Source organism: Lichenostomus cassidix, chromosome 3 (assembly GCF_008360975.1).
Source record: "Lichenostomus cassidix isolate B80296 chromosome 3, HeHo_3.0, whole genome shotgun sequence".
Lineage (NCBI taxonomy): Eukaryota > Metazoa > Chordata > Aves > Passeriformes > Meliphagidae > Lichenostomus > Lichenostomus cassidix.
Genome location: NC_139483.1, coordinates 54255796 through 54281815, shown reverse-complemented (window position 1 = coordinate 54281815; position 26020 = coordinate 54255796). Strand labels below are relative to the sequence as shown.

Here is a 26020-nt window from a genome sequence, read left to right as displayed (position 1 = left end):
GTTTAAGGATTTGATATGCTGTACCCATTTTAGATAAGTTCTGTTGCACAAACTAGCAGTTTTTCCTTTTTCTTGAAAGAGTAAATAGTGAAAAGACAATTTGAAACTGATCAGAGATAGCCTCCTGCTAAGAAAGCCAGTTTAAACTCACATCACCTTGATTAATTTAAAACTTTGTTTGCTGCAAGTTGCTGATAAGCATTATGGGTGTATGGCACAGGTAAGACTCTAAGTTGTCCAGCTTCTCTGATCTGCTGCTGATAATTGCCCATATCAGCTGTTTGGTTCTGAGGAGAGCAATAAAACTCCCATCTTGGAATACTCTGTCAAGGCAGAAACGATTCTATTTCTCGGTGCTGTTGACTTTCTCACAAAGAATTAAGGTTCATAATTCATAAAGTTGATTATATGTAGCATGCAGTTATCTGTACACATGTTCCTGCCTGGACTCAGATGCTTTTCAACTAGATTAAGGTCAGTGTTCAACTCTTTTTTGTAATTATCATCTCAATAGATGCAATCCGTAAACTAAAATAATTTAATTTCCTCATTTTATAATTTACAATAATTCAGTTTTTTATATTTCCATATGCTCTTAGAGCACAGATCTAACCCAAGCAACATAACAATTTATTTTGTATATTTCTAGCATCTGCTGTGGTATCAGTGTCCCAGCCAAACTAAATAATCACAGAATTTCTTATGAAGTTTTATCTTGTTCACAGTTTTAAACACCAGCATTGAAAACTATCAGTCTTCCATTAACCACAAGGGTGTCTTTACTCAGTATTTTCTAAAACCTTTAAAACTTTCATGAAAACCAAAACCAAACCAAACCAAACCAAAACAGAAACTATTCAACTTTAAAATTATGCCACATCCAAATCTTAATATTGGAATATTCCTAAATTTAGGGGATTCTAGATATTCATTGTGAAATATAAATATAGCTAATTCTGAGTTTGGGTTTGTTTGGGTTTTTTTAATAATATAAAGATAGGAAAACCTTCATACAACTCTTCAGAGAACAGAGGTTTCCATTCACAGCAGAATGCGTATGGACATCCATTATCTGAAATACATTTAAGATTAAAATAGTTAAAACTTGGTTCTACAGAAATTATCACATAAGTACAAAATCATATATTTTATTAATGTCCACTCATTCTCTATTAATTCTAGGTCTATGTCATTAACTATCTTGTCTATTTTCTTTTGTAGGGATGTTGGTATTGCTGTGTGATATATATAGCAGCAGTACCTACAGTTCCATTGGGGAATTAACACTGCATTGTATTAAACGTGTCCAAGCAATTAGCTCAGAGCCTGTTTGTGTTCCAGGGAACTCGTATTTCAGAATGGGGTGTGGAAAGGAAAAGATTTACAGTTACACTGTCAGGCCCAACTCAAACCAGCCAAGGAACAATGGTGAATACTTAACTATCCTCATACCCTAAATTAATATCCTAATGAATTGGTGTCCATAAAAAACCTCTCAATGCATTTCTTTCTTATTGAAAATTCCTACTGAATACAAGTGATTTTGGATATTTAAGGTAGGTCTTCAACATAGAAAATCCTTAGAGGAAAGAGAAAGGAATTTTCGTCTCTATCTCTGGACTTCTGGGGTTCAAAAGTTTCAGAGAGGGGGTGATTTGGTATTGTTCTGAGTCAATTTGCTCTGGCTGAGGAAATGACGAGAAGGAAACTACTTCCCTGTCTCGGGAACCATGTGGTGTTCCAAGATAAGGCAAGCACTTACTAATTCGAGTCCACAAGCAGGAAATGTGATACATCCATTTCCTTTCAGGCAAACAACACAGTTCCGTGGCAGCACAAAAGCTTTGCTTCTAGTGCAAAATCTCAAACCTTCAGAGAACTATTGCTCCTCTGTGGACGTACCATTCTATATTTGCTGTTTGGATGTTATGGATAGGAACAGTACTTATCCTCCAATCACATGGCCTCCAAAGTTTTGGGGTAAGGATATTGTGGTTTTTTCTAAAACATTGCTAAAATAGATGTAGATAGTTGTTGTTGATTGCCTTAAAATTACTTCTATATATTTTCAAGCCTCATGTTGGATGCAAAGAGTAATGAATAGGTTTTGTATTTCCTGCAGTGAAGAGACTGTTTTCCAGATGTTTCTTCAACAAAGTTTTATCATGTTTTTAAATTAATCAAGGCAGCAGGAGCTGCTGGGGCAAAATTGATTGTTTCAAGAAGTTCATTACTGAAGTCAGTTGAAAAGGTGTCTATTGACTTCAGTCAACAGACAGATCAGGTAGACATTCTCAACTGCTTAATGTGTGCACCCACATGGCAGACATGATCTGCTTCATCTGTTGATGAAAATGGGATAGCAAAGGCTAAATATGTTTCAACATTTGGAATAAATTCTTATTCCTCCAGAACAGAAAGTTATTTGTAATTTTTGTGGTGTCTCATGGTCTGATTTTCTTTATTTTTTCCTCAAATAATCAAAATGTATATTTTGATTATTATCTATTATGGCTGTTTTCTTTCACCCAAATCTGGGAATAGTTCATTAACTGAAATGTATAGTGTGAGGTGGAAGTCTATGTCATACTGAAATTCATTCAGGATAATTAGATTCATTGATCTGATCTTAAAGGATTCTGTGCAAATGCTGTGGAAAAGCTTTCCCTTCCAAAACCTCTATTGCTTGCTCTGTTTAACATTAGCATTTATTAGCAATTACCTTAGAATGAATCACGTCTGGTTTTGTCTATTATATTATTGCTATTGAGCAATGATCCCTCTAAGAATCTGAACATTATTTAAAACTAAAAAATAATATACATTAGCAAAATAGGACTTCGGTTGCAAAAAAGTGCCCCAGGAAATAGTGGAAAAAACCATACAAGAGGATGGAAAGAAGTTCCTTTTTTTCTTGTCATAAGAAAAGAATCTGTTGAATGCCATCTAAGCTTCCTGCAGTGACACATATATTTTCCTACTGAGAGACCATGAGCAACTCACTTAATTTTTGTGTCTTGGGCTAAAGAGTCGGGTAATGATACTTGAAATTTTTGATAAACATTTACAGATTAACTGAGGAAAAATTACAGTTATTCCTGCTTCAGAGTCTCTTGTCTGGAGGTTGTCTGGACTCTGAAGAACAATGATCATTTTTTTACAGTGGAGATGGATGTAATTTTAATATGGCTCTTCTGGAATAAAAACTTGCTGCGTTTGACAAAACAGAGCAGGAGACACCTTAGCTGTCTTATTACTGAAAGGGCCAGCACCTCCTTTCATCCTCATTGCTCACCTGGCTTTTCAGGGACCAACACTGTACCCAGCCCTGATCACATCCCTTTTGCTTAGGCTCTGGCAGCAGAGGTACCTCAGAGCTTGGATTTTGTGAGGAGCTTGCATGGTCCGTGAAAGGGAAGATGCCTCTAAGATTTTTCTTATTTTTTGACAGATTTTAGAAGAGTGAATATGATTTTCTCTTCCTTTCCTGTAGTGTCATATATGGTAGACTAGGAAGGGTCACTATATAATTTCTGTTAGGAGACAATGACTGACACAAGCCCACCATGTGGGAACATCACTTAAAATGTTAGAAATGTATTTTAAGGCATCCTGGAGATGCATGGCTTGATGTAAAAATAAATATACACATAATAGATATTAAAAAAAAATAGTTCTTTATTAAATAAGAATTCAGTACTTGGAACTGATTTCTCAGGACATGGCTTACAGGCTGTTTTCTAAGCCACCCACATGTAGCACCGTGAACATTACTGCATTACCATGATGCATTCCTTCTCCATGCATGTGTGATTTCTCAGCATCTTCCATGGACTCAGCCGAAGTGTAAACTTCAACATATGTGCAAAGGTTTGCTGAGAGGGACTAAGTTTGTGAGAAAAAAATCAATGCTGTACAAAGAGTCAAAGCATCTGTTCATAATGATATTTAATCTCTTACAGTTTTATAAACCATCTATTGTCTAACAAGTGGTTCCCTATGCTGGAAAATATACAGGCATCCTGTTTTCTAGAGTTGTCCAGTTTCCAGTGATAACTTCACACAATAGCTTCTTAAAAAGTGACTCTAAGAATTTTAGAACAATGAACAAACTAAACTGTCCTTCGCTTATTTATGTGAGCACATATAAATCTTTTTACAGTTGCTCCAGGCCAGTGGAAGTGTGCCTTAATCAAGCTGTGTAGAGAAAAACAAGATATAAACACCTCAATATAAGTCATTCTGTGTGAGTTGTCTAAGTATTCTAAACCCTCTCTGTCATGACAAGATCTTAATAAATTATAACATTTAAGAAAAATAAAATTAGTGCACCTTTTTCTTTTCAAACTCTGTGTACAATCAGTGACAGACTGGAGAGTCAATAACTGTGATGCTTAGCTGTAGACCTTGCAGAACTTCTTTGAATTCAGATGTCACCATCATCAATCTGCAGTATTTTTGGAATGTTAAATTATGCAGAAGAGGAAAACAAAGGAGGCAAAATTTGTTTTGCTGTCCTAAAATCAATTCTGCTAGGAAAAAAAAAATTAGCTCCTCTTCTGGTTTAAATTAATTACTTTTATGATAAAACTCTTGGCCCTATCAGTAAATGTCATTGGTGTAATGTGTTATAAGCACAAAATTAGGATCCTTACTCTCATTTTGCCAGAGCTTTTTCCTACTACAGATATTTCACAAAGTCTTTGTAGATATACATGTCTGTTTCAGATAAGTTGTCTGAGCTAGTGCTAGGATGCAGGAGCTCATTTCTATCAAGCGCCAGCTTCTGTAAAGCTGTGTAGCTGCTGCTCACCCTGCTTTGCAGTGGGAATCCATAGCATGGTACTTTGGAAGAGGTAAGGAGAGAAGCATTTAAAGCCAGCCCCTGCTGAACTTCAGCACTGCTGATATCACATTGGAGCTGTAGACAGAGAGTCTGGATTTTATTTTTTATTACTCATTTCAAAAGGAGGCTTAATAGCAGCTGAGTGAGAAATTCAAGGTTTGACACCCATTCCTGAACTAATAATCTCACTTTTTACTGTTTTAATATAGGCTTTATTGAGTTCATTTTGATTTATAACAGTGGGAGCAAAGATGTTTCCACTTAAACCAGGAGTGCATTTCTTGTAATTCCTAAAAGCATTTTCAGTTGCACACAAGTAAATACAATAAATGTCTTCAAGACAATCCTATTTCTTCAGCATAGAGAGCAATATAATTTCAGATCAGGAAATTTAATTTAAATAGTACATTTGATCAATGTGACAGCAGCAGAGAGAAAAAGTGCAAGCAGATTTTAATCAACATTAACTTAGATCCCTAAACTACCCTTCAGTCTAGTTTTACTCAAGTGTCTATTTAAAAATGCAGCCTTAAAATTTAGTACCTTAAAAACATTAAGGACAATTTTTCTTTTATTAAACCAGAATCCCGGGTGTTATTTGTTCGGTGTGTGGAAATAATGCCATGTATCAGCTGGCTTCCAGGATTTTGAGTTTGCAAACAGCTTGGCACATACTATAAGCATTACTGCTTGGCTTCAAAAGCTACAAATGCACCCATGCTTTAAAATATATCAAATTTTGCCTTGTCTATCCCTCAACCCACTTGTGTTCTCTTCATTAAAATGCTGTTTGTTTGAAAGAAGTCAGACCATGTACTCTGCTGGAAAAGACAGCATTAGCAATGGGCATATTCTAACACCTGATGGTGAGTTTATCATGTCACTGGTGTAGCAATAATCATGGTTAAGGACTGTGTGTCATTCTCTTGATGAACTGGAGCCACACTTGCAAAGGACAGCACTGACACAATCAGTAACACAGCTGCTGATCACTGCAAAGTGCAACCCAGGCAGCCATGGAACATGACTCCCCTTCTGAGATCCTTCATGGGTGGCAGTCATGGCAGAGCAGAGGCACAGGCAACAGATCCAGCCCCATTCTTTGCAAGCAGGAAAAGAAGCACTTGTGGTGCCTTTGTGGTGAGCAGGTTAAGCCTGTTGGCTTGCACTCTGATGTCTGTGTCAGCACATTTCCACCATACCCACTGCGTGCTCTCCCCTCATTCCCTTTACTCCTCTTCATACACTTTGCAAAATTTCCGTTCAAACTTTATCAGCAGCAAATAAAGACTCCAGAAGTTGCCACTGCTGTCCTGCTGGAGGTGTGGACACAGAAAGACTACAGTTTGGAGCCAGCTGTGGAGCACTTGACAGCAGATGTGGCAGTGGTATCTTCTTACAGGTCACTACTCTTCCCAGTCTGATGACTGGAAAAGATCAATGTCTTTGAACAAGAGTTCCCCAGAACTCCCTTATCCTGGTAGACCTGGCATTGCTAATAGGGCAGAGGACTTCAATAAGCTTACGATGCAATTCCTTTCCTGGCAGAAAGAGGAAGTAAACTTGTGACACAGAAACACTTACAGATGATTTACACCACTGAAGATTTTTTCTTAGTGGAGAAAACCTTCAGGGTTGAAATTTAAAAAAAAAGAGGGAGTAAAGCACAACAAAATTAGAGCTTTGGATTCAGGTGATCTATCAACCTCAAGGCTGTATTTCCTGAATTATTATTCTTCTCTTGCACTGTCTTTTCTCCCTTTTCAAAATTTCACTCTGATGTGTGTATTCTTCCTGGTATTTTAATTCATGACAATGAGCCAAAATAGAGCAAGGTAATTGCAGACACTGCATCACCCAGAGCTCTTCCTTGCAGTTTGTCTCTTTTGTTTTGTCAATTCTCTGTGATTTGGAAAACACCAGTAATTTTAAAGTGCAATATTTGGGAGCATATCATAAGTCATAAGGAACCCATAGCACAGGGAATAAATGTCTTCACAGGACATACAATCTCTTTCTGCAGAGTCTTTGGATTAGATAACAGACACCTGCAAAAGTTTGGAAATGGGATGTGAACAAATGAGCTTCTTCCTTTTGGAATCATTGTGCTGGAGTCAGATGACTTCAGACTTTACAGGCTCCTGTTGTTGGAGGCAGCCCCAGTGGGAGAACAGAGAGGGGAAAGGCAAAATGCTTTCTTCCAACCTTACCATGCAGTCTTGTTCTAGTGTTTTAGGGAATAATTCCTTACAGTGCTTATCCAAAATAATAGCACTCTCCAAGATAAGAGGTACTCTTCAGAAAACAGAGACCTAAAATAAGCATAGAGCCTTTTAGTGATCAAATGTGCATTTTTCCATGACCCAGAACACTACACTGTACTTTTTAAGTCTAGGTAAGCAGTTCTTCATTCATAGTACTACTGGGGACAATAAATGAAAATTGCATTCCAGTGATAACTGACATTGTCAATTTTTAATTTCTTTAACCTCATTGCCTTTTAGTTAAAACATTGTACAAAAAATAGATACAATTACCCAATAAGAATAAAAATTAAAAGCAAATCAAGTTCATGAATACAGAATAAAAATTGTCCTCGCAGGTGAATGGGATAGAAAGGAGCAGAATGGTCTAAGCAAATATTACCAGAGTACAGAATTAACCATACTGATTTGATGAAGTAAGACATATCTGAAAGAATATATCTGAGTTCTTTGGTCAGGAGCCTGTACTAAAACCTTTCCTGTGTCTCAGTCAGTATATGTTTTATATACATACATAAAATGCAGTCAGCACACTGAATCTGCAGCTCCCCATCTGGCATACACTGACAATATCTACAGCAACAACTTGCCTGCTCAGATTTCCCAGAGTGCTTTATCAAGTACTACTTTAACAAATCTGCTTAACACTTGAGTCTCAGAGTCTGGCTTCTGCCTGATCAAAGATACTGATCCACAGCTCAGAACTTAGTTGCAATTCAGGGCTTTACCTCATGGTCTCTGATGTTAAGGGGCTCAAATCATTGAACAGATATTGCACAATGCCCATAATGATGAAGTTGATACAAGAGCCAATTGTGTGTGAATAAATCTTTCTTCTGACTCCCCACCTATCTTTTCCAATCTAATTAATGGCTCATACTTCCAGATTTGCTATTACAAATAATCTAGAGTCACTGTAGCTCTTTATTGATTGCCTAACCTTTCATCTTCTAACTAATATTTTCTCCTTTACTCATTCAAGATGGAGTCTTTAAAAAAAGGCAAAAGTTGTACATGACTAAAATCACCTTTCCACACTCTTATGTCTTCTAATAGCAAAACACAGCTTGTCTTTCATTCTTATTTCACAGCCAAGTGTATCTACTGATGCATAAAAAAGAGCTTGTTTTGAAGAGTGTATAATCAAAATGCCCTCCTCCTTGGTTTGTCCTCATACCAGTCAGTGGCATAGGAATTTAGGCAACCCCATGTAAAAGTAGTCTAACATAAAATAGTAAATAATAAAGAGGGATTAATTTCCTAGTTTAGTCAGAAATCTCTCAGAATTGACTACATGAAATGGCCAAGAACACTGGCTGAAAAATACAGCCTTGTTTCTTAGCCCAGAAGATATTGATCAGATGGACTAATTAGAGCACCATTTTCCTAAAATATGTGCAAACTGTGTGGATGCTGTGAGTGCATAATACAAGGTACAGTGCAGGAAGAAGTAGACAATGCCTGTGCACCTCTGTGTCAATCTGGTATGGACAAACCATGTCCTTGGGGCTGCAGATTTCCAGTTCTGTCAAATAACACACCTGCAAGCATGCCTGGCTTAGTGGATATGTAGCTGTGTCGAGTAAAGGCAATGGTGACATAAAGCCTTTCCACATTCCTCCAGCAAGAAACCTGCCAACAATGCAAAAATTTGTATCAATTTCAAAATGTGTTCAGAGGCAGGGCTCCTAACATGGAGCAAAATATCTCGATTCTTCCCAGATTCACTGAGAAACTAGAATTGAATTATTTTTCCTTTGGGCAACTTGAATTTAGAACACACTAGATTCTGTTAAAGATGTTTTTGGAAATAGGCATACTGGAAGGCAGATTTTTAGTTGGGTTTCTAGGAGAGAAGATAGATGGTACCACCATGTTTCAGGTCCCTATTTAAAAAAACTGAGAGAATTTCCCTGTGCTGCTGTATAAGAATGTTCTCAAGAGAAAGGTGATGAAGTAAAATCTGACACATGATCAGATAACAAGACAGCTCTGGCTTTGCAAATGCTTCCTGTAAACACACAGAGTATTTCAAGTGCGTTTATCTGAGAAACAGATGTACAACTCAGATAGAAAATATGATGCATTTAAACAACACTATGAAAGACAGTGAGACCTTTATGTTAATGTTACATCCTTTAAATGTTTCCCTTCTTATTACCATCTTTAAATCTACATTACCTACATGCTCTCCTTCCTGCTCCTTGGTGAAATACTACATGATGCCACAAAGTTAATAGTGAAGCCATATTACCAGATTACTAACCAAATATTTAACTTGAATGAGTAACCTTGTTCATATGGATGAAGAACAATTGCAATGTCTTTTCATAGTGAATTTGCAGAAATCAGGACTGGGTAATCCTATACATCTCAACAGAGTTTTTAGGATAGGGGCCAGTTTTGCTTTTGTTACAAATGCCACACACTTGGATGTCAGACAGACCCTGAGAACACAGGCAAAACCAAATAATGTCAACATCAGTAAAATTCCGCTTCATGTATGTAAGAACTGAGACAGACTTTTTTTCCCCTCTTGGAGAGGGCTGTAGGATTGTGCATCCTCACAGGCCCAGCAGCATCAGAGTAACTTTTGCTGCATGGCTTCCAGAGCTACAGATATTTCAGTTGCTTTATTTTCTACTTCAGATGAGCTACTAATCTGCATGAAAATCCTGTGATAGAGATATAGAAAATGTCATACAATTAAATCACTTCTCAACTGATCAAGTAGTCAGAAGCTGATTGAAGTATGCCACATAATTTGGACAAGAAACATGGGAGCCAGAGGACATCTAGGGCAAGTGAGACCCACACAGACCAGCTTTCCTCTGCTTGAACCTGTTAAGAACTCCAGGAGGAAGATTTTATTGTCCTATCTGTCAGGTCAAGATCACCACATCTTCCCCTTTCCACTTCCCCTGAGCTGACTTGGAATGTGTCACAAGGCAGCAGCAGAGCAGCCTGGGCCAGTGACTCAAAGAGGACACAGCTGTCATATAAATAGTAGTAACACTGAGAGCAATGGCAACAAGGGTGTGGGTTTAACTAAAGGAGGATAAAAGACAGTATGTGATGGTGAAGCATTAGCAATGGCAGCAACTGCATTTGAACTTCAGCTCTTCAGTGGCAGCATGACAGAAGTGAATAGTATTCTTTTGTAACACTCAGGGTCCCTGACTCCTCATGTGGAGTCCTCCAGAAATATTCTTATGTCAAAGAAGAAATAAATCCATGACCTGTTATGTAATTTAAAAGGAAGTAATTTCTCATCTTCCCCTTCTCAGCTTCAAGATATACCATGTTTCTGTTTTCCCCCCAGCTGTGTTTGGGAAGAGCTGCTTTGTATGCAGATTTTCAGTTGGATTTTTATGCACATGGCAGTACTATTTGCTGGACTGGCTGTGTCCCTGTGCTTCATTGCCTTCTGGTGTTGCTACAGGCAAGAGATACTCACTGCACCTTCCAGTGCTACTTGTGCTGGTGCCAAACTACTGCAGGAAGGCAGCATTTCCTCGGTAGGCATCAAGGACAGGAGTCAAGGTCATATGTCAGATCCAGACATACTCTGCCCATGCTAATTTCTACAGGAGACAGAGCTGTGCCTTAGCCTTACACTGCATTTTATTTCTCAGCTAGCCTTTCGAAGTACCATTTTGTATCAACTGCTAGACTACTATTGTTTAGTATAAACCCTATCTAAAACTTTATCAGATAAATCATATACTGCCTTCTGAAGGGGAAGAATTATCAAAATATCCCAGATTTAATATGGTTATGCTTATTTTTCTATCAGTTATGTAAAAGATTTGATGATCACATGAAAGTTTTTGCTTCCATTACTGAAACAAAAGGTACCGTAACAATAGTCAGATGGGAAAGTCTGACTGAGAGAGTATTAGATTGGAAAAGTTAATATGTAAATGCATTCTAAGATCTTATGTGCAAGCCTGTCAGAGAGATAAAAGTAGATATTAATGAGGAACCTATTTTTTTCTTTGCCCTTATTCTGGCAAGCCCAAAGAAAAAAGTATTATTACTGTAGTTGGATGAAAGCAACAATCTATGTCACAAAGAGAAGAGACCAGGCTTATTCTTGCATTCTGTCTATTTGGAGCATGATTTCTTCCTTGTATATAAATTATTCTTTTAAAGTTAGTCTGTCATCCTCAGGCTTTTTGTGGCATCCTGATTATTGATCTTCTGCTTTCTCTACCCCACTATACAGCCATTGATTTATCAAATGCTTCACCATCTTTATCAGGAAGGACATAAATCTGAGGTAGTACAAAGAAAAGGCAAAGTTTCCTCAGAGTATAATTTAAATATTAATCAAGCACACAACATACATGCATTTTAACAATTACACCTACCCTGTTGCCTAATTATTTGGTGCTGCTCATTGTTACATGAGCTGCCAGAAGCGTTATTCTTTATCCACCAAATACAGAAATCTGGTCCTTAGGAAATAAAGTATATTTGTTCTCTCAAGCACTACACCAGTGAATGTGTTGGCATGGGAAGTGTCACATAACCAAAGCAGGTTAGGGCTATGCTTTTTCCCCAGGAATAATGTCCTGTGGCTGCATGCTCCCCTGCTAGAGCCCAGCAGTTTTCATATTCACATGAGCTGGGCTCAGCACACTGTGGGTGCCATGGTTCTGCCTCAGTTCTTCTTGGAGACCTTATTGAAGGAAAATGCTCTGTATTTATACAGAGCTTCCAATTTTAGCATTGTAATTTATTTAGGCAGGAGTTAAATGAATTTATAATATTTGTTAAAATCTTTGTGAGCTAAATGAGTGGCTGAGTGGTGCCACAGCCCTTAAACAGATTTATCTGAAGCATGGAGATGGAATGAAATGTCCGAAATCAAAAAATAGGAGCAGAAAGTATGATCAAGACTCAATACTGAATCCTTTTTATTTTCATTTCATAACCCTATCATTTTGTCTGGAAAAAATAAAAGAAATTTAAAAAATCAGAAAAACTATCAACACATATTACAAACAATGTCATTTTCTCCTGCTTTTCAAGGCAGAAGCTTCACTTCCTATATAAGCATTAGAAAGGTACTTATTTAGATTTTGAAACTTATTATATTGTACTGAACTTTGCACCAAACAATCCTAAATTATTCTTCTAACATAATTTATTCCCTTCTACTTGAAGAGACAGAAGAGAGACTAATGTGAATTTGATTTTCATGTATTGAAAACGATACAATCCTAATTTAAAATTTATCTGTTAAATGACCTCAACCAAAACTCCATCAACAAAACAAATATATACAGCATTGTTATGAAATGACATCTGGGAAATTTTCAGCAAAATAAATGGGGGAAGAAAAGATATTGTCAGTTCAATATAATTCATAAAGTTCTTCAGGCTCAGACAAATGCTTGCTGAGGACAAGCTCCGCCTGAAGCTGTGTCTGGGTCAGGCACTGACAACAGAATTACTGTGGTGGGACTGAGGATGTTTTCTATATATTCCTCACCCCACATTCTTCCCAACCACCCAAAATCCTTGTGCTTTGCTCTACTTCTGGATGTCTATTTTCTTAAATGTAGGCTATGTACTTCAGTATTTCATCCATAATGTTAAGAATTTTAGAAAATTCTGCTTACTTTTAAGATTTTGCTCTAGTCATTCATGCTCTGTTCTTATATGAGATTACTTTTTCTCAGGTGTAAATTATTTTAATCAATTAAGTAATAGCTATAATGTCACATTGCACTGTGTCAGATTGTGATTTTTTGTTTGATTTAGGTTCATGCAGAGGCCATATAGCTTAGTTCTGGTTTTGTGAGGTGGGTAAGAATGTCTGGACAGATGATTGTTTGCCATGCATGCAGAAAAGATCAAATTCTATTACTGCTTTTGTAATGCATTAGGAATCACAGTGAAAACACATGCTATCAAAGTTTCTTTCTCTGTCTGCCTGAAGGAATCTTTGCTTTGTTTTACATAGTTGTGCCAAAGGCATTAAATTAACATGCTGACATCTCTATCTTAGATGTTTCCTTCTGATTTTACAATTACTCTTTATTTTTCATTTCAGTAAAAATCAGCTGCCAGTAATATCAAGGGAATATAATTAACTCTAAGCTGGTTTTTGGGATATTGAGATGGCATATTCCACTCCTCTGGCCTTTTATCACAATGAATTATGGTATTGGTAATAAAAGCAAATGTGCTCTGGTGCATGGAGATCATTCTGGACATCACTGTGGATGTCAAGAAACATGAATTTAAGAACAGTCTTGGCCTTATGCTCTTCCATGATCACAGATATTTGCATAAAAGTACAAAACTGAAAGTTTTATGTCTTAAAGCTTCTGAAAACTTCTGCTGTGCCTCACTCCACTTCACTTTCAAAGCCTCTGCAAAATGCTAGTCCTAAGTGCTTATGGCAGTGCAATTCAGAATTTTTCTGGTTTTTTGAGGTACTATGAATGTCTCTGTGATCTCCCACTGGAATGTTTCTCGCTAGCTTTTTCTGACACCCTGTTTTATTGGAATGAAGGTGGTTTCTGTATAGTTTCGATTTCCTGAGTTTCCAGCAGAGGGCAATCTTGTTCTTAGATAGGTTTCTTATTTCTGACGTTAACCCTCTGATGAGCGGCCAGCCCCTCTGCATCTCAAAGTAAGTATTAAACCAAAAGCAGGGACTGCCTTTTGGTTTTTTCCAGCTTGTCATTTAATCAGTACTTTTTTCAGATGCCTCTGGAGCCCATTTGCTTACCTGATCGAAGAAAATCTTAGAAACTGCACAAAATGATGTCAGCATGGACCTTGAGCTTTCATTTGTTCTACTTTCTTTTTTCAAAACAGGATTAACAATAACACAACTCTTGACTTATTTTGCTTTTAAAAATCTTTACTGGCAGTAGATGTATTACATGCCTGGACTATCTATTCTAGTTCTTACCTGTCCTCATAAATAGAAACACATTTTTAATTTCCTTTGCTTTATTTTAAACCCATTACTTTTTATTTTATTGTCTGCTGACATAAAAGCAAATAAACAAATAACAAAAAAAAAAAAACAAAAACCAAACAAAACCCCCACTGTAATTAGGTGAAGTGGGAGAATTACTCTCTGTTGCTGCAGAAAATTATCTCGTAGTAGCACAGGCTGAATAAAACATCCCTGTAGCATGTTGTGTCAGAATGCAGAGCTCTGATATTTCTGGTAGCATAACTATCTCACTTATTTTATTAGTTCTTACGTCCTTCACAGTCTGCTTTTCTTTCCGCTTTTTTCCCCCTACAGATTCTGTTTTCTAGATATCCTTACCCTTGCCTCTGCATTTTCTGGACATCACAACTAGCTGAACTACCTTGTGCCATAGCCTGTCACTCTCAGTCATCTCACAAGAGTCATGTGTGAAGTTTCCCGAAGTTTTGCCATGACTAAGATCACAGCTGGTTGATATTACGCAGCGGCTGATTCACCCACCCAACTGAATCATGGGCTGCCTACAAATGATTAATGAGAGGCTGTTTTGCTAACACAATTAGTGGCAATTGGGAAGATAGTAATATCAACACTCTTCAGATATAGAGAAATTGCTTTTTTGAGCTCAGCATGACAACAGCTGCACAGGAGTTGACTACTGATGCTAGCCCCAGCTTTAAAACTGTTTTCCTGGAGCTGGTAGAACCAGCATAACATTTCAAGTAGTTCTGTGGTGGGAAGGAGTGGTGGCTCTTTGGGTGTCGGGTACACTTGGTTTCCAAACTCGCTGCCTGGGATGCATGAGGAGGAGTAGCTGTAGCCTGTCCAGCTTGGAGATGCACATTTGCCATTGCTGAGGAATCCATGCAGTGCAGGTAGCTCGGGGTGCAGGTGCAGTTTCAGCTGCAGGCTGAGTTCTGGGGGGCAGGAGCCTGAGCCCAGGCAAGAGCCTGTGACCTGCTGACCCTCTGCAGAACAAAGGGCCCTGGGCACCTCTGGCCCTGCCAGGGGATCAGACACTCAGAGACAGCAGGAGCTGTCTCCTGGATTTCCCAGCCTTTAGACTGAGAGGGGATAAAAGCCATGGGGTTCATTTTTTCAGGGTCCCTTTGTTTGGGGTCCCTTCATAGAGGCACCAGCTTGAGCTGTTATTTTGTTATTTAGTTACTGCACCATGATTAAATTATTTCATGAATGTGGATATCTGAGACTTCTATGAGAAACCTGGGGTTAAGCCAGTAAGGAAACCTGGTGTGACTGTGTGGATGTAGAGGGTGTAGCTGAGAAAGGGCTTCTGTTCCAGCTCAGGTTGTGCAAGTATGACTGCCAGAGTGGCTCCTGGATGGTCAGACAGGGAGGTTTCCTTAACACTACAGCTATTAGGAAGTTGCTATGACTTTGAACAAATTCTGATGGACCCTGGCTGCTCCTGTCTGGTTTTGCACAGAAGAGACTATGTTATGATCATCTGCTAATGACTTAGCTGAACCTCACTTGAAACCTGAGACCCTGAGACTCCTCTAAAATAGTGTCTGAACAATTATTACTATCAGGTTAATAGATTTGTAATTTGTAGAATGCAGTTCATGCTTTAGTACACTAGCTGGTGCTCTATACTAAGCTGTGCAATGTATGTGTAAGATGAATTCCCGTACTGGTTTGTATGTGTTTTATGCCTGTTTTGGCACCAAGCTTTCATTTTGGGAAAAGATCACCTCAATAAAAAAAAAGCTGAGCTGATTTTCAAGTTTTTGAGATCAAACCCTCTACTAGTTAGCAAGGCTTTTCAGCTTTAGGTCAAGGCAAGCTGAAGTTATTTAGGCAAATGTGTGTGTGTGTGTAGGGAGAGGAATGCTTACTAACTTAAACAAGTTTTGAGTAACTGGCATATGACATCACATAAAGGAGAGAGAGCTACAAAAAATGTGAGAAGGAAAGAAATAAAATGTAAATAAATTTAGAAATCTAAAATCTCGTTTGAAAATATAAAAATAACTCTTGTCCTCTATATGTCACAGTGGTATGTTCTGATACTTCTCATTGCTATTACAGCTGAAATCAATGAACTTGTATGCTTTACATCCAAGCTTGCTGGAGTCCCCATAGAATAAAATTTGCATGTCAGATGCACAATGTCTTATGCTAATTTGGAGCAGGTGGAAAAAAAGAAAAATAGGAAAATTATTCTCAGATGTTTAAGTAAATGAACAGAATCTTGCTCTAATGTAGTATGAGTATAATGTCTCTATAGAAAACTGAATTTAAATGCTGAACAGTGCCATCCTTGGGTGAAAAGCTACCCTACCACTTCCAATAACTATTCAAAATAAAACTTCTGTTGTGGTCTAGGAATGGCACTCTTCACTTCAGTGCCCCCACCCCAAGATTCTCCCAAACCAGGCTACATTTTCTCACCCTCCAGTGCCTTCCCCTTCCAGTTCCCTCTCCAGGGGTGGAGTTGAGAACTGGATGCACAAAATGGTGAAAATTACGGGTTGAGAGAAGAACAATTTACTGGAGACAGCAATGAGATAAGAAAATAAACAGTAACACCAACAATAGTAATAACAAAAGTATACAAAAAGTGGGTGATTTACACGTAAAAAACCAAAAAAGCTCACTGACCAACCTGACATGGCATGACCCAGAGACAATGAACCAACAGGTTCTCTACCCTGCCACCCTCTTTTTTCCACCTGAAACCACACCCTTTGTCCTAGAAGTGAGAGTCCCTTACTTCTGCCCTATAAAGTGGCATGGAATAACAACCTAGACATGCCCACACAGCTTTGCCCCCAAAACTATAGCAGAAAAATTAACTCTGTGCTGGCCAAAACAAAGACAACTGCTTAATCATTACTCTTTGAATAAAGCAAGAACAATACAATAACACCACAAAAAAATTAACAGCTCCAAAACATAAAGATTGTAATATTTGAAAGTCACCCACTAGAAATCATATCAGATGTATAGGTATCATCTCAACCTGTGGGCATTTTCTGACCTCTTGTGCTTAGCAACAAAATGAGCAGAACAGATGTTTTGAAAGCTGGCTGGTTCTTTATTAGCTTATTAGCTAATATTGGCAAAGATGCAGTTCAAATGCATCATGTATGCACAGCTGGACTAAAAGAGGCTTTTTTATTTCTCTTTCCCAAGCATTCAGTACTTTCTCCTGTCTTCCTCCACCCAGCCCTGGTTCTTGTTCTGAGATGCTCTCATTGAAGGTGCTGCTTACATGATTTTGAAAGGTACTACTATCCTGTCATGTAAAGTTTCCAATGTACATATTTCTGAGCATGGGGGAAGGAAGGCCCTGTGCCCACCTTAATTTCACACCTTGGGGAACTTACCATAAAAATATAGGAAGTACACAAGTCCCAAGGATTTCCTGAGGTCAAGGAACAAAATCCCATTGCAGGTCACTGCAGCCAGAGCTGAGGGTAAGAGAGAGAGATGTTCAGATCTGGGTGTACCATTCAGAAGTTATGGGTGTTACTGTGGATTCTAAAATGCCAACCTTTTTTGCATGGTCATGTTGGAAATCCCACAGATCGAAAGGTCAAGTGGCTAAGATATCCAGTGGCTTTTTTACCCTAACCTTTCATTTCTGGCTTTGTACCTCAAAGTCTTTCCTGCATTGTTGATAAAAACCTTCATGCTTTACCTTAGCTGATGTTAGAGTGAAGAACTGACTGAGTTGATGTACCAAATCTTGTTGGTTATGGCATAATCAAATAAAGCAGGCAGCAAAATAAAGCAGCCTGAGAAACATACAGATCAAAAAAAATATAGGGGCCTGGCACCTGGGTAGTTGTTGTTATTAGCAGCATCCTTAACTTACCCCCAGATCTTTCTTTTTACTCTTTTCCTTAAAAGCAGAGGACAGAATGACATGCCAGCTCTCAGGAAAGCATAAGATATTACAGTGGCCCCTTGGGAGACACTTTGTGTCAGTATCACTCTGACTCCCCGGAAGGCTAGTTCTGCTCTGGCACTGCCCAGATTAAGGAAGAGAAAAACAATTCGGTGAAGGCCAGCTGTTTCCCTCAAAATCCCAGGTGCAGCAAGTCCCACTCTGCCTTTGATCTTTTTCTCTGTTTGATAATATTTTCTCCAATGTACCTCAGGGCAGTGATTGTTGGACATTCTAAAAAGGAAATCAATGGGCATAGATTTACAATTCTACAATGTAAGTTTTTAGAACTGAATTACGTCTCTGTGAAGTTTATCCTCTGCAGGGAGTAAGCGAAGTGCAAGTTTGGCCCATTAGTGTGTCCCACACTTCCAGCTAAAGTCACTGAGATTTTGGGAAGAGAAAAAATGAAATGTCTGTAAGCAGTGGGTCTAGTGACATTTCTGTAAGAAGAACTAAGGGGATTAAATGTACGTCCAAATGGAAAAGAGAGCATTTTGAGTCCTATGTGGGAACCGAAATAGTCAGTGTAAACCCAGCTGAGCTTCATCAGGGAACAATCTGACCCTCTATATTTGCATCATATATGGAGATAGAAAAATGAAAGAACTAAACAAGTTAAAGAAAATGACGCCATTACCCAAAGGGATAATTGTCTGTGCTGTACCTCCAGCACAGGGGAACACCATGTGGGAAGGACTGAAGAGCTGCACTCAATACTTTTGTCAATTCCCTCATCTGCTTTTAACAGCGTGAAACTGGTTAGATTGTGCAGGTAGTGAAGATTATGGCTCAAGGGATGCAGGGAGAAATCCTCACCATGGTGCATGGCAACCTCAGAGCCAGGTCCACTTGGGCTGCTTGCTGTGCTTCTGCTTACGCTGGAGGCTGCTGAGCCCTGTGGAGATCCCCTGTGCCAGCTGAGAGCCCAAAGAGCTGCAGGGATATCGGGTGGCAGCACAGAGCCCTGTGCCTGGGGGATTCCTTGGCCGACTCAAATATAATAACCTAACTAGAATTCGAGCTGAAATGCAGAAGAAATGAGCACAAGAAAGGATTAGTTCTTGCTCCACTTTCCCATCGCCACACAGGGACAGCAGTAGGGGCACTCAGAGTGCAGCTCTGGTGTGTGGGAGGTGCTGTCTTCAGGACTCCCCCTGGGATTTATTCAACTGGAGGTCACCAAGTCCTGGCTCTCCCTTCCCACCTTTGGGAGTATGAGTAGGAACTTGCAGTAACAGAATGTATTAAATCTATTAAAATGACATAATAAGCTATTCCTGACCAAAAAGGGCACAATAAGTCCTGCTGTGTCTCTAGATGTTTTATAAAGGGCAGAATCACACTGAGTTTGTGAGAAGAAGGCTGCTTATAGTGATCTGATCTGAAGCCAGGGGTTGCAGTGCAGGATGCTGCCTGTGGGTTCTTGCAGAGAGCAGACTGGGCAGTCACCCTTTGTCTTTAGTGTGCCCAGTCAAAAGCTTTTGAGTTGTAGAAATGAGGGCTTAAAGCAAAATTGTCTTTTAGGGTCAAGTTTGATCCATCTTGGAATAAAAGGGCAACAAAGTGTTCCTGAGAGGGAGCAGTCCCCTGCAACAATATCAGATGCATTATCCTCGCCAGTCTTTATTTGAAAAGGATAATGTTATAAGCCTACCTGAAAGCAGAGGTTACAAGCCAGGAACAGTAGGATTTTGTAGCCTTCCGAGTATGAATCACATCACTAGCATTTTCCCTGAAGGGTGAAGGAAAGTAGATAAGGAAGATGATAATGACTACTTCTTAAAGTGCAATTAGCCAATAATAATTTACATTTCTCCTGTTAGAAGCAAAGCTAATGTTCCTTTCCCCCCTCCTGCAGTGACCTGTCCTAAGTTTAAGGCTGACTTAAAGAAAAGAATCTGTGCCAGGGTGCCAATACTGGGGTGCCTCTGTCTGCAAGTCAGTCCTGCTGGCCCTGCCTGGCACCTCTCCTCTCCCTTCATGATGTGCTGGCTCTCCATAGCCATTGCTGGGGCCACTCACTCTCCTTGCATCTTAAGCATCTGCTTTAGCCAAATCCCACAATTCAGATTCACTGTCATTATTCTGGGATTTGGGAACGACTGTTTGTACAGCACCATAAATTCAGGGAAACCGTTTAATGGCTGCTAAAAAATTCTGAGCCTAGTCTCATCTTGCCTTTTTTGGGCTCTAATGTCTCCATCCTGGTCCTGGATTTACTACCTTCTGTCATGGTGATCAGCCAGGCACAGCTATCTGGCCTGCTCTTCAGTATGCTCTAGGAGTTACCTTTCTCTGTGTAATGAATACACTTTCCTTTTTCACAAAAATGCTTCACAAATATAATAGAACAGCACAGACAGAACAAACATGTTTCAAGGTGTCAATAATTTCAAGATATTTTTTGTTTATTGCCTCTTTTCTCCACCAGTTGTCAACATAGTGTTCCTTCTTGTTTTAGATCCAAGCCCTTCTTGAATTTTGAGAAGATCTATAAAGGTTTTGCACTCATTTCAGGCCTTATCCAGGATTACAAATATACGTCTGAACTTTTTACAACAGCAATAATACTGGTGCTTGGTTGCAAACTGAGTGACGTTTTCTGAAGTAACTGTCTTCTTCTTAGAAATATATAAGGAAAAAATCGCATCTCTCCATCCTGTGAAACCATGTGGGGAGAAAACAATCCTAGCAATGGATTTTGTTTTTCTGTTTGTTTCTTTTCAAATCTTGTAATCCTTGAAAACATCTCTGAAAGAGCTAGAAATTTACTTTTCTTAATGGCAGATTAATGCATCTTTAAACTGGGCATTGGGGATAGGAAATGTACAAGAGACTTAATATCACAAATGGTTATCTCTGACCATAAGAATTTAGCATGTGGTCATTTACATTAATTACTATGAGGATTTAAACTATCTGTTACTCAGCAGTAAAAGGCAGGGAAGTGGTATCATGTTGTAATAAATACAGGGCTTACTCCACTAAGAACATGGCAGAAGGTGTATTACAGTTTTAATAGGTGAGTTTGCAAACACATACACACAGAACATAAAGGTCTATAACCAGAAGTACAAGCCTGCATAAATCCACACCTCCTATTGCCAACAAAGGAAATACTTGGCAGTTTTATAACGCTTGGAGCTGGTGGGTGGATGATTCTGGGAAAGGCTAAAGACTTTCCTTGAATTAGTACAGAAACTGATATTAAATATGTTATTTTCTGGACATTGTTGAATTATGGAAATTAAGCAAGCATTAATAAAAAAACAAAACCAAAAAACCACACAAACAAAACTCCACAAAACACCAAAACGCTGTAAAGTAAGAGCACTCTGAACTGCCGTGTTTGTGTTGTGAAGGTCATGTGCCACAAACAAAGATCTAAGGGCTGGTTCATCTTTTAAGGAGGCTGGTATTTAAAATTAACTTCCTTGCAGGAATATCTTTCAGTCAATGAAGTAGCTTTGACATTAATTTTTTCTGTGTTTCAGAGCAGATAACGATAGCCTTCACAGTGTCCATGGTGATTGGACTGGTGATTGGAGGCATCATCTGGGCATTTTTCACCTGCTTGTCCCGCCGCAGAGCTAGTGCCCACATTTCCCAGGGGAGCCCCTCCACCTTCAGCCGCCGCTCCAGACCTTCCTCCCATGGCCACGCTGCCGGCAGGACTGGATTTTACCGCAACAGCAGCTGCGAACGTCGGAGCAACCTCAGCCTGGCCAGCCTCACCTTCCAGCGGCAAGCCTCCTTGGAGCAGGCCAACTCTTTCCCCAGGAAGTCGAGCTTCCGAGCATCCACCTTCCACCCTTTCCTGCAGTGTCCTCCCCTGCCGGTGGAGACGAACAGTCAGCTGATCACCCTCACTCCCACCAGCACCACCACAACCCTTGTGGGGAGCACCACCAACAGCTTGAGCCGGCCTGAATTCCACTGGTCCAACAACAACCTCCGCATCTGCCACTCCACGCAAACCCCACCCCCTGCCTATGAAACCATCATCAAAGCTTTCCCAGAGTCCTGAGCTATGTCCTTGCTGCAAACACACACGTGCATTTTAAGAGGAACCTCAACTCCCTCAACAATTTTCTGTGCATGATGAAGATCTCTGAGAAGTCTCCAGCTGCAGTTGCAGAGGGGACATGCTTTGCCAGGAGGCTGGTAGCAGTGATTTCATGGAGCACAACATCCCACTGTCTGAGAGATCACTTGTCTTTGCACTGCTGGCTTTTATTTACTGCTCTGCTGTATGCTTGCCTATTTATAGTGTTGTATCTTTAATTGCAGCCATTGTCTCTTTATTTTAGAGGGAAAAATGCTGCCACAAAAAACCTAAATAATTTCTTGAAGAAACAGATAATGCTAGGGATAACCGATATACACAGCACATCAATGCAAATCTTACTATTCTTTTTTTTTTTTTCCAAGAAGTTCTGATTTTACATGTTTTCCCAAGGATGTTACATTTTAAGAGAGCACCTCCCTTTACCCACCTTCTTGCTATAACCCCAGAACAGCTTCTGTCTGAGGAACCTTAGATGCAGACCTCATAGAGGATGCAGTCCTGGCTGCTGTAGATATCTTGTTCTGTTGATTGCAAATGATCTGAAAAGAGTCCATATTAGGGATGTTTGTTTAAAATTCCCCACAGTGTGGGAAAAAATTGTGAAGTATATGAAGCTTCATGCAGAAAGAAGTTTTGAACAACGTACTAAATGCATGATTACAATTATAAAGAATTTTCTCTCTGCAGACAGCAGAACAGGTAGTCACATTTTAATACCCAGTGAGGCTGTATGGGCAGAACTCCTCATGTTTCATTTTTCTAGTTCTGGTTATCCAGATAAGCAGTATGAATGACAACTATTTTTTAATTAAGTTTCCTGATTTCCTATGGGATTACTCATTTCCTTATTTCAAATTGTTTTTTTCTGAAGTTGTACCAATGTTTAATTCTCTCTGGCAAATTATTCACTGAAATCTTGTCTTTCACGAAAACAAGATTTCAGACATCTATGGCTGAATACTGGGATTATATAACAAGCTGAGATATGAAGATAAAGATGAAGTATTTAGTTGAAGCTTACATATATTCTTGATTTTATATGTGTATCATGTCAAGCTAACCTCTGGCTTAGTAGAGACTAATTGCACTGATGTGACAGAATGCTCAGGATTTGGAAATAACAAAGACAAACAGGACCCGAATTAAGTCTTATTGCATCACTTTCCTGTTAAACATTTCATGTTTGAATTAAGGGTAAAGAATTTCCACAAGCAGAGGAGCTGTCCTACTCCACACTTGCAAACAAGCCTGTTGTTTCTAAAAGGCCTGAGCAATACCTGCCTCAGGACTCGATTCTGAGGGAGCTTCTGCAGGGAGAAGAAATTCTTGTCTGTCTTCTGGGAGGGACAAAGATTCAGCAGCTTCAGAGAATGGGCAAAATGCTTAACATCTTCCAGGCTTTCCAGGCTTTTGGAGATTGGCAGCATGCATCCATTTGCTGAGCTCAACATCCCCCAGGAAGAACTGGCATTGATCTCAGAACCTCAGTATTTCAGCCCAATATCCACCCATTTGCAAATAATGCTACAAACTTAGAGCTTACAAGAAATACTCACTGTAAACAACAAGTATTCCTTATTGTAAAGGCAAATTACTTTGCATGTATTTACAGACTGGCTTTCATTGTTTTATTTTTAGTGTGAAACACATCTGGAGAGATGTATGCCATTGCTAGGAAAACAACCATTTACAGAGTTTACAGAGCATTTTACTGCAGACACTGCTAGACACTGCAAGTTCTAGCAGACCCAGAACTTGCTGATAAGACTGTAACACTGCATTTGGCTGATCACAGGTTACAGACTTAAAATAATAGTCCTCTGAAGACAGAATGAAAGAAAGTTGTGTTATTTCATTGATTTTTTTTAAATTTTGAATCTTCTGAGTCTAGTGAATTTCATTGCATGCAAAAGTATGTTCAAAGTGTCGTAACTATAGAAGAGGTGATGCAGCCTATTCTAACTGCCTATGAAAAGTAGAATTCAAGCCTGCTCCCTTTGTTTAGTGGGTTTGATGGACTGTGGAAGAGACAACTTAGCCTACCAGCCTACCCAGCTGGCGAAAACTGCTTGTTCCTTGAGAGTGAAATCATCTTAGATGAGTAAATTTTTACTTCTGGATTGTAAGTGCACATTACATCACAGTAGAACTTTCCACAGCGTAATTATTACACAATTATTATTTGTATTACACTGAATTTAGTAAACAATGTAAAGAGGGAAGCTTAAATGTACTGTATTTTTTTTTCCTCCTGAAGTCTGTATTGGATATCAAAACATTTCTCATGTACCCTGGATTAAGGTGACTAAAACCCCAGATGTTTGATGCATAACCAATATGACTGTCAGATGCCTAAAACTTGTTTTCACAACATCTGAAATAAATGTTTTGCAAGCATTCAGAAAGCTTCAGAATGTGGAATAAAGTTAGATGCTGTAACCTCAAGCTCATGTTTTTTCTTAACCATAAATATGTTGACTTGCATAAAAGATCCTTTTAAGGGAAGAGTATTATCTTTAATTATGCAAGCTGATACAGTTAGAAGAGTGAACAAGGACTTCTTCCTTCCTTTGCTCCTGTGGGGAAACACCCCAAAAGCGAAGGTGTTATTTAGTCAGATTTGGAATTTGCCATATGAGAACACCTTCAAAGGATTATAAGTGGGAAGGTCTCTCACAAATAACAGTGCTTACAGGTATTTAGTCCATGGTTTATAAGTACTTCGGCTTCAATTCACATTGTGTTTGAGCAAATGCTTGCTTTAAGCAAAAGGGCAATCACTATTAGGTTCATGCTTAAATGGACTCATGCACATTTTATTGCATTAGGACCAAAGCACACTGCACAGGATCAACCCCCAAACCAAACGCCAGGATTCAGGGATCATCGTGTGTTCAATATGCAAAAAAATTACACTTGCTTAATGAAATCATCTTTTATTTCAATTTAGAATACTAGAAAGAAAAGCTGCATTAATATCTGTGTTACTGCAAATTGCAAGATTTTGGAGCATTCACAAGCATGATTTAAACTTGACAATTATTTTGCATGCAATACAATTAAAATGGTGCTCCCAGAATCACATAGGGACCAATAGGCAGAACTGTGATCAACATCCAGATATCCTGACACCCTGTTCTGAGTAAACAGAGCTACTTCTCCTTTTATAAAAAGAAACACTGTCCTATTGTTGTCCATGCCCACAAAAAGAGTCATTCCAGTTGTGGGTTCATATAGAAGACAAAACTTGGCAGCTCTTTGTCTAAGAGTATTTATGTTCCATTTTATTTAGAAAAGTAGCTCTTGCTATATTCCTTGACCTTTCTCTACTGAAGAGCTGCTGATCACCTCTTCAGACAGCTACTGATTACAATTCACTGTAACACACTGAAAATGTAGAATTTTTGCCAAATCACATTTTTAAAGATCACTTGTAATTTATCATGAAGTTTTTGAATCATCTCAACATCTATTCCTAAGTATAAACTGAAACCTATGCTTACTGGAAATATCCTCTCAGAGGTGAAATGACACATGCCAGATCCCTGACCTATAAGCATTTGATAAAATTAGGTGATGTTTATGATGCAGTACAGCTTCTGGAACAAAAAACCAAACCAAAACCAAAACAAAAACCAAAAGAAAACAAAGCAAAACTAATTGGAAATTTACCTCTGGCAAGTCCAGAGCAGCCTAAAGAAAATGGCACTGATATAACTTCAAAACACTGAGAACAGTATTTTAGAAACTAAACTTACGAAATCTTAGAACTCAGGAAAAATACCTGTATCTTCATTTGGGTCTCTTAATAAAAATGAGTTTTCAAAGGGGTACCGCATTTGGGGTTCCTCTATGAGTCTGTGTGGATATCTACCTTTCTGAATGCTGAAAAGGATGACAAGATCCTAATCCCCTTTTCAATATAATATTAATATTGACTACAACTGATTTGATATTT

The 26020-nt window shown here is 38.9% G+C and overlaps 1 protein-coding gene across 1 annotated transcript; it reads left to right on the top strand.

Annotated features, from left to right (window-relative positions):
- The first annotated feature begins 1730 nt into the window (after positions 1–1730).
- On the top strand, positions 1731–24507 carry MYCT1 (MYC target 1). The gene is made up of 2 exons (XM_085055826.1): positions 1731–1980; positions 21488–24507. Exons 1-2 carry the CDS (start codon positions 1731–1733, stop codon positions 22018–22020), a joined length of 783 nt encoding a protein of 260 aa, XP_084911952.1. The 3' UTR covers positions 22021–24507.
- Positions 24508–26020: the final 1513 nt, after the last annotated feature.

Bases quoted from the DNA above. Each gene is read 5' to 3' on its own strand.
- MYCT1 (XM_085055826.1), top strand. From the start codon at position 1,731: ATGTGGTGTTCCAAGATAAGGCAAGCACTTACTAATTCGAGTCCACAA. The intron at 1,981-21,487 runs GTAAGGATATTG...TCTGTGTTTCAG, and splicing joins ATGGCCTCCAAAGTTTTGGG to AGCAGATAACGATAGCCTTC.